This window comes from Suncus etruscus, chromosome 7, assembly GCF_024139225.1.
Source record: "Suncus etruscus isolate mSunEtr1 chromosome 7, mSunEtr1.pri.cur, whole genome shotgun sequence".
Classification (NCBI taxonomy): Eukaryota; Metazoa; Chordata; class Mammalia; order Eulipotyphla; family Soricidae; genus Suncus; species Suncus etruscus.
The window spans coordinates 94230078-94239793 of record NC_064854.1 but is presented as its reverse complement, the minus strand read 5'-3'; the positions used below and the strand labels follow the sequence as shown (position 1 = coordinate 94239793).

General features: G+C 37.8%; 1 protein-coding gene across 1 annotated transcript in view; it reads left to right on the top strand.

Moving 5' to 3' along the window:
* Positions 1 to 3883: 3883 nt before the first annotated feature.
* Positions 3884 to 9716, top strand: part of CDRT4 (CMT1A duplicated region transcript 4) — a 66680-nt gene continuing 60847 nt past the window's right edge. The window contains exons 1-2 of the mRNA XM_049777657.1: positions 3884 to 3898; positions 8138 to 8200. Coding sequence (XP_049633614.1) covers positions 3884 to 3898; positions 8138 to 8200 — 78 coding nt within the window. The remainder of the gene's footprint in view (positions 3899 to 8137; positions 8201 to 9716) is intronic.

Here is a 9716-nt window from a genome sequence, read left to right as displayed (position 1 = left end):
CTCATTGGTGGTGGGAAAGGTGCACTGTGACAGGAGGTATAGATTGTCAGAAACAAAATCATAAACTTTTTTAACCAAGGTGCTTAAATACTAATTATAAAAACAAACAAACAAAAAATAATGAACACAAAACCCCCCAAAACAAATGGTGCTGGGAAAATAGAACATTTTATTTATTTATTTATTTATTTGTTTATTTATTTATTTATTTATTTATTGGTTTTTGGGCCACACCTGGTGATGCTCAGGGGTTACTCCTGGCTATGCGCTCAGAAGTCGCTCCTGGCTTGGGGGACCATATGGGACGCCGGGGGATCGAACTGCGGTTTGTCCAAGGCTAGTGCAGGCAAGGCAGGCACCTTACCTCTAGTGCCACCGCCCGGCCCCAGAACATTTTATTTATTTATTTATTTTTATTAATATCTTTATTTAAACACTTTGATTACAAATATGATTATAGTTGGGTTTCAGTAATGTAAAGACTTCATCAGTGCAACATTCCCATCACCAATGTCCCAAATCTCCCTCCTCCTCACCTGTATTCTAGACAGACTTTCTACTTCCCTCATTCATTCACATTGTTATGAAAGTTCTCAATGTAGTTATTTCTCTAACTGCATTCATCACTCTTTGTGGTAAGCTTCATGTCATGAACTGAACTTTCCAGCCCTCCTCTCTTTTGTGTCTGAGAATAGAACAACCTTTTTAAAACAAAAATACAAGCATTTATTCAACATGACTTTAAACTGCAACATTAAGTGGCAAACAGGCACTTGTAAGTAAAAATCTATGTTTATACAAAACAGACACACCTTACCTCAGATACTATACAATATCATCAATAAAAAAATACTACTTTACTAGCCCATGTTAGTGTTGTAGTTTTAAAAACAAATTCACATAGTCTAAAGTTCATTTAAAAGCACCATGACTTTCTCTTATTTCATGTTAATGCAAAGAAAAAAACATAATTACCAAAAATGCGTTTACTATTTACCTTATGTAAAAGTTTTGTATTTCTAAATTATAAATTGTCTGTCCAAAATTAGTAGTATGTGAAACAAAAGATAGTCTTAATCCCTGCTTTATGCCTTTTTTTTTTTTTTTTTGATTTTTGGGCCACACCCAGCGGTGCTCAGGGGTTACTCCTGGCTGTCTGCTCAGAAATAGCTCCTGGCAGGCACCGGGGGGGGGGGGGGGGGACGACGACGACGACGACGACGACGACGACGACGACGACGACGACGACGACGACGACGACGACGACGATGATGACGACGACCATATGGGACACCGGGATTCGAACCAACCACCTTAGGTCCTGGATCAGCTGCTAGCAAGGCAAACACCACTATGCTATCTCTCCGGGCCCCGCTTTATGCCTTCTTAAAATGAAACCTTCTTTATTATTGCATGTTGCATTTGATAAAAAAGCACTGTCCAAGCACTCCTTGGCAACTGCTTAATACTATTGCTAGCAAAATAGTTTCTGGATATCAAATACTGAAAAAGTTACTTCAAACCAGCTGAAGTTTTAGTTGAATGTTTTACACTTAAAAAAAAATGCTATATATTAGTTATAAAAGTAAATAGGAAATACACCAAGTCATTTGGTATACAAAAATATTTTTCCAATATGCAGAATTTAAGAACTTCACGAGTCTTTTCAAATGAACACTTCCAGCAGAAATACTAAATCCCTACTTTCAAGAGGATGTGAGAATACTTTTACTTTGGTCAAACCTTTTACCATTTGACACTGCTGCAACCTGTTTGAGAAGTTCTCTGTTTTTGGCCTGGAGCTACTCCACAGTTTCTTTGTGAGCATTTTCCATGCTGTTCATCTTGGTTCTTAAGTTTGACTCTTGGTACTGGAAGTCTGCCATTAGTTCTACTAACTTCATGTCTTCTCCAGGATGGTGTGGTCCATCTGCTGCAGAAAATGCTTTAGAGAAAACATCTCTTCCATCAATTTTCTCACTATCACCTGACTGGTTGAAAGAACTACTAACTTCTTTTGGTGACTTAGATTCTATTTTGGGCTTTTTCTTTGTTGAATATTTTTCTATGTTCTGACTGTAACCTAATGGGGTTTTATTTCGGCTTATATTTTGCTTTAGATTGAGGATCATGCATAACAGTGGATCTGTGCTCAAATATTATTCATTTGTAATTTTGATTTTATTGAAACTATTCTGATTTACAAAGTCTTTGATAGTTGGGTTTGACAAATAATGAATCAGGGTTGATCCCACCACCAGTGTCAACCTCCCTCCATCAATGTGTCCCAAGTGCATCTGATACCACCTCCTCCTTTGCCCCCAATATAACAGGCCCATTTTAAGTTTATATTGTTAAAGTTTTGGTCTCTTGATTCCATTGTTGTTGCCTTTGACTTGGATATTTACTTCTGCCCTTTTTTAACACCACCAATGCACCTGAGACTACTTGGCCCCTGGCCCCCATTCTATCATAATTTTTGTTTCTTCTCTTCCACTCAGTTTCTTTCCTTCTCCTTGCTATACTCTGGAGCCAATGGTGTTCTAGACAACCATTTATACCATTGCACTTCTTCATTCAGTTATTATAAATACCACATATGTGATATTATTCTGTATTTATCCTTCTTCTGGCTTACTTAATTTAACATAATATCTTCTAGTTCCAACCGTGTTGCTGCAAATTGCATGATTGCATCATACCTTACAGCTATGTAGTATTACATTCTATATATGTACCCCATCTTCATGATCCATTCATTTATTGTTGGACATATAGGTTGATTCTAAGTCTTAACTATTATACTGAGTGATGCAATAAATAGTGGTGTGCATACATCCTTTTGGATAAATATTTTATTTTTGTCTTTTACCTTTTAAATTTTTTTATTTTTAATAATATGTTTAAGCACCATCATTACAAACATATTTGGAGTTTGGTTTCAGTCATAAAAAGAATACCCCTCTTCAGTACAACATTCCTGCCACCAATATCTCTCCTATCTCCCTCCTCCCCACCCATGCCTGTATTTGAGACAGGCATTCTACTGCTCTGACTCATTACCACTGTCATGATAGTTATTAGAGTAGTTTTTTTTTTGCTCTACCTGCACTCACCACTCTTTGTAGTAAGTTTCATATTGTGGGATGGTCCTTCTATCCCTCATCTCTATGGTTTCTGGGTATTATTACAATAATGTCTTTTATTTTTATTAAAACTCATAAATGAGTAACTATTCTGTGTCTATCTCTCCCCCTCTGACTTATTTCACTCAGCATAATAGTTTTCATAACCATCCATCTATAAAAAAATTTTATGACTTCATCTCCTCTGCTAACTGCATAATATTTCATTATGTATATGTACTACAGTTTCTTTAGCCATTCATTTGTTGAAGGGCATGTTTGTTTTCAGATTCTGGCTATTGTAAATCATACTGCAATGAATATAGGTATGAGGAAGGAATTTTTATATTGTGTTTTTATATTCTCAAGGTATATCCCTAGCAGCAGTATAGCTGGATTATATGGGAGCTCAATTTCCAGTTTTTTGAGGAATCTCCATATTGTTTTCCATAAGGCTGGACCAGATAGCATTCCCACCAGCAGTGAATGAGAGTTTCTTTCTCTCCGTATCCCCACCAGCACTGATTATTCTTGTTCTTTGTAATGTGTGCCAGTCTCTTGGGCATGAGATGATACCTCATTGTTGTTTTGATTTGCATCTCCCTGATAATTAGTGATGTGGAGAATTTTTTCAAGTGCATTTTGGCCATTTTTATTTTTTCTTTGAGAAAATGTTCATTTCTTCTACCCATTTTTTGATATTTATTTTTTTGTTAAGTTGTCAGTACCTTGTATACCCAGATAGTACCCCTTACATAATGGGTATTCTGTGGGTGAGTTTTGTATCCTAGGCACTATTTCCTTTGAGGTGCAGAAGCTTCTCAGCTTGATATAGTCTCATTGGTTTTTCTCTGCTTCCACTTATTTGGTGAGTAATATTTCCTCCTTGAAGATGCCTTTAGTCTCACTGTAACAAAGTGTTTTACTTACATGTTCTTCTATATATAGTTTATAATTTTGGGTCTGATATCAAAGTCTTTAATCCATTTGGATTTGACCTTTGTGAGTCCTTCTTATATCTGGTACAAGACAAGGCTGACATCTCTCCCCACTCTTATTCAACATTGTACTGGAACTACTTGCTATAGCAATTAGGAAGAAAAATATAAAAAGGTCAAACTTTCACTGTTTATAGATGATATGCTGCTATATTTAGAACATTTTAAAGACTCTACCAAAAGCTTCTAGAAAAAATAGATTCATATAGCAAAGTAACAGGCTTCAAAATGAACAAAAATCAATGTCCTTTACACCAATAATGATAAATAAGAAATGAACATTAAAAAAATTTCATTCACATTAGTGCCACACAAATTCAAATACCTTGGAGTCAACTTAACTAAAGAGGTAAAGGACCTATACAAAGAAAACTACGAAACATTGCTTCAAGGAATAAAAGAGGACACAAGGAAGAAATAAAAGAGGACACTCTTATTCATTGCTGGTGGGAATGCTGCCTACTCCAGCCTTTTGGAAAACAATATGGAAAGACTTCATAAAACTGAAAATTGAGTGGCCAGAGTGATAGCACAGTGGTAGGGTGTTTGCCTTGCATGCAGCCAATCCAGGATGAACCTTGGTTTTATCCTTGGTGTCCCATATGTTCCCCAGAGCAAGGAGTGATTTCTGAGCACATATTCAGGATTAACTCCTGAGCGTCACAGGGTGTGGCCCAAAAAGCAGGAAAAAAAGTAAAAAAAATGAGCCCCATATGATCTAGCCATACAACTACTAGGGATATACTATAGGAACACAAAAACACAATAACTTCTGCACACCTATATTTATTGCAGCACTATTTACAATAGCCAGAATCTGTAAACAACCCAGATGCCTGACAACAAATGAGTGGCAAAAGAAACTGTTTTACATATACACAATGGAATACTATGCTGCCATTAAGAAAAATGAAGCCACGAAAATTTCCTATTCATAGATGGATTGGAAACTATTGTGCTGAGTGAAATAAGTCAGAAGTAGAGAGAAAGACAGAATAGTCGCACTCATCTATGGGATTTAATAAACATAAATACATTATTGTAATAATACACAGAGACAATAGAGATGAGGGCTGGAAGATCCAGGTCACGTTATGAAGCCTATTAGAGAAATAGCTATTAGAGAAATAGCTACTCTGACAACTATCATGACAATAATAGTGAATGAGAGAAATAGAATATCTGTCTCTAATACAGGTAGGGGGAGGTAGAGGAGGGAAATTGGAAGCATTGGTGAGGGGAATGTTGCACTGGTGAATGGGGTTGTCCTTTTATATAACTGAATCCCAATTACTAACACGTTTTTAATCATGGTGCTTAAATAAAGATATTTAAAAAAGTCCTCATGGCAAGTCTCATAGTATCTTCTTTTCTATGCTTGTGAAAAATTCGAGGTAATGGGTGTCCAAGACAATAGGTTAAAAAACCTTGTCAGAATGGCATTAAAATGGAATTGCGCTACATGCTCTAGTGGAATGTTGACTGAAATTTAGCAGATTAATTTAACACCTGTAGAGTACACAATGTGAAGAAAAACCCCAACCTCTTCTTCAAAATATTTTTATAAAACTAGTAAAGGTCAACCAAACAGATGGAAAACGTTCTGAAATGAGAATAAAAATTTCCAATGACAATACAGTTTGGAACAACTATTTTTGACATTGGAGCTTATTAATATGTCATTTTTTTTAAAAAACTTTCCAAAAGTAAACTCTTCCCCTTATGACCAGTGAGGAAGAGACAGATTCAGTGAAAGGATCTCTATGCTCATGTGTATCTGAATAACCTGGAGGTTATGTTAGATACAAATTTCTGGGCCTTGCCCAGTAAAAAAATAGTGAGTTCAGAAACTTTCATTTCTCACAAGCTCCCAGGTGCTGCTGCTGCTGCTGCTGCTGTTGTTGTTGTTGGTGGTGGTGATTCCAGGGACAATTCTTATTTTTTTAATTTTATAAATTACTTTACTTAAGCACCATGGATATGAGTTTGTTCATAATAGTTCTTTCACAAGAACAAAGTTATTCATAGTTGGTTTTCAGTCATGCAATGTACAACACCCTTCACCAGTGCCCATTTCCCACCACCAATATTCCCAGTTTTCCTCCCACCCTGCCCCTGCCTGCCTCCGGGTAGACTGTTTTCTTCTGTCTCTTACTCTCTCTCCCCCTCTTTTCTGACACTATGATTTGTGCTATTGTTAATGAAGGGGGTCATGCCCATTACTGTATCTCCTTTCAGCACAGAATTCTGGCCCAGAGTGATAATTTCTATCTCATTTTCATTTTCACAATTTTCTATTCTTTTTTTTTTTTACCCCAACTACCCAATTTTCTGTTCTTTGCCCTTAATTGTACTCTTCATCTTTTTGTAGGAAGCTTTGCACCATGGACTGGTCTTTCTGTATTTCTATTGTCTGTGATAATATTATCATGTTATCTTTTTTATCTTATATTTCACAAATGAGTGAGATCATTCTATACCTATGCCTCTCCCTCTGACTCATTTTGCTCAATATCGACATCTGTTTTGATTAATATTCTCTTAAAAACAGGGACTCTTCCTATATAATGAAATACACATCATTAGAATACACACAATGATGTATAAGAAAAATAAAAGATAGTATGGTAATAATAACTAGAGACCATAGAGATTAGGGCCAGAAGGACCAGTCCATGGCAGGAAGCTTGCCACAAAGAGAAAGGGAATAAAGTTATCTTAAAGAAGGGCCGGGCGGTGGCGCTGGAGGTAAGGTGCCTGCCTTACCTGCGCTAGCCTAGGAGACGGACCGCGGTTCGATCCCCCGGCGTCCCATATGGTCCCCCAAGCCAGGAGCGACTTCTGAGCGCATAGCCAGGAGTAACCCCTGAGCGTCACCGGGTGTGGCCCAAAAACCAAAAAAAAAAAAAAAAAAAAAGAAGGGGCCACTACAACAACGATAGAACTGATCATTGAACAAGAACTAGGTGCTGAAAGGGTATAAAATGATATGTATGGTACTCCTTTGTTCAATGTAGTGCAAAACACAGCTTCATGGGCATATGGTTGGGTAGGTGAGGGAAAGACAGGCAGTCACTCTGAATGTTTAGTTGTTTGTTTAGTATGTTTCTGCTGGACCAAGTTAGCTGCTGCTGTCCTGGAAGTCCCAAGAGTAACACTGATGGGACCTGCCTCCAAGCTTCTTGTGGTCACTAAAGCTCAAGGCTCTTCATGCTTTTCAATTTTCTGGTCTTCCTCCATATACTGGCTATCAGAAATTTTTAATAAATTTATTTCAGGTCAGCCTTTTTGTCAATAGGGTCCAGGTAAAAGTTTGGGCAGAGGAATACAATGTCACATGACCTAACTAGTACCATATTTCTGATATCTGTGAGCCACAAGGGAAAGTAGACCGTTCTATCCTCTTCGCTGTCAGAGGAAATGAAGAAAGGGGCCAGGGACTCCCTCTGGCTTTGAGAAATGGAATTAGTTAACTCTCAATCAAAGAGAAATGAAAGAAGTGACTACATTCCATCTGCATAGACATTTCTCAGAGACAGGCACTCTCGCATGTACACAGGGCCTCCTTTCTTTCGTGGGAAAAACAACTCACTCAGCTGAAGGCAGAGGAAGCGCAAAGTCCCAGAGGATTCTGAGTCCCTTTTTGGTTCACTTTGCCTCCCTCACTTTGCTTTTCCTCAAGGTGAGGGACATGTGGAGCCTTTGTATGCAGGCTGGTTCTTTTGGAGAAAAAATAAGTTCTGTAGCTGGAATCTGTGGGCATTATTGCTCATATCCGTTAGGTAGGAGAGAGATCCAATATGCGGACCTCCCAGTCTTGATGTATTTTAGCCAGAAAACAGTCTTGAAACTCCTCCCAGACCTCTAGGTCTGAAGCTTACTGATGCTTTTCTGAGAAGCTGCTGATCTCAACTCTGCTGGCTCCACATTCCTGGATGATGAGAGAGAAATTCCAGTGTTTACTTTGAACAATGTTTTCCTGTGTCTGAACTAACTGGTGTTAAATTCTTCCAGATGTTTGGCTCCACGTTGCAGCTCCAACTGGACAGAAACAGGTTTACTGTAGTTGGCGAGAGGGTAAGAACAGGGTCCAGTTAGGCACCTTCAGTTCTACAATTTCCATTTGGTGGATGGAAAGACTGTTCATGGCACAGGTTCTTGGGCTCCACGCCCTGGAGGGGTTGGTTGCGGTTTCAACTCAGGCATTTAGCTTTGAAACATGCAGCGACTTTCACATTTCCCACCCTAGAGGGCAAGCGTTAGCTAACTTTTCCTTTTCAAAATGTGAAAAGGGAATGAAAACAAGCTGAGTGTAGAAGGTCAGAGCTTGCAGTGTTTTCCTGTTTGGTAAACCCAAAGTTGGGCTCAGAAGAAATTCATTTAGTGGGATATGGGAAACAGGTGTGCGGTGACGATGAGATGCTATGTGAGACTTAAAGGACACACAGGCAGTGAGCTGGAGATAAGAGTGATAGAAAACTCTGTATTTCATTTCACCTAGAAGGAAAATGAGTCACAGTGCAATCTACTGACATGAAGACTAAAATTTTGAACTGTAAAGACCAGTCTCAAACTCAGCTGGTTAGATCTTTCAACTTGTGCTGGTTGGGGACTGTGGTGAACTGTGATGATTGCTAGTTATTATAGAGACAAATCACTACATAACCACATAGAACCATAAGAGGGAACTTTAATAAAACAGTGTACTTAAAGATAGAGAACTTTAGGAAATCAACTTAAAGATAAATGTATTCTTTGTTATCACTGTCAAAAGGAAGTGTCTTCAATTTTGTGTCTTAAAATGATGTGCAATTCAGTGGAAACTCTTAAGAAACATTCAATGAACAGCTCAATAATTTGCATTCTGTGGTTCCTCTTGAAACCCATCTCTACATATGTGCCTGGATAACAGCCTCAGTCTAGTATTTGAATCGCATGACTTTAAGACTCATACCATTCTAGACCCTGTGTTCTTAGACCATGAAAATTACTACTAAACCCATTTTGTGTGTATGTGCATATATTATGTTGGTCTTTATATAGAATTATGCATAGAAAAGTAAGAAGGTTAATATTGATGCAAATCTTCCTGGACTTAGGACTGAGGTGAAGTGCAAACAATATTATGTCATGGGATCCAGCCCCAGTATAGCGCCTGGCATCTGATCTTACTGTTCTCACAAAGTCAACTTTTACTTTGCTTTTAAAAGAAATATCTAAAATTTCAACTTACCATTATTTTGAAGTAATGTGCAAGTCAAATGCTTTGTTTCCTCCATTATCCTATACCTGGGCCCAATTATGACCCCTTAGACTGCATCAATGTGTCAGATATTTTTTTGTTGTTTTTTTGTGCCTGATTCTGCACTCCAGGATCACTTCTGGTGGGTTCAGAGGACTGTATGGAGTACCAGGGATAAAATTTGGGTAGGCCACATACAAGGTAAAACATCCTACCAATGTATCCACTATTTTTGATTGTCTTATCAAAATTTGCTATATATAGAATGGCTTCATTTACATAATATTTAATAGTCATAAATTCTTTTTTTTAAAATGTAAACACCTGGGTTACAAGGTTGTTCATAATACA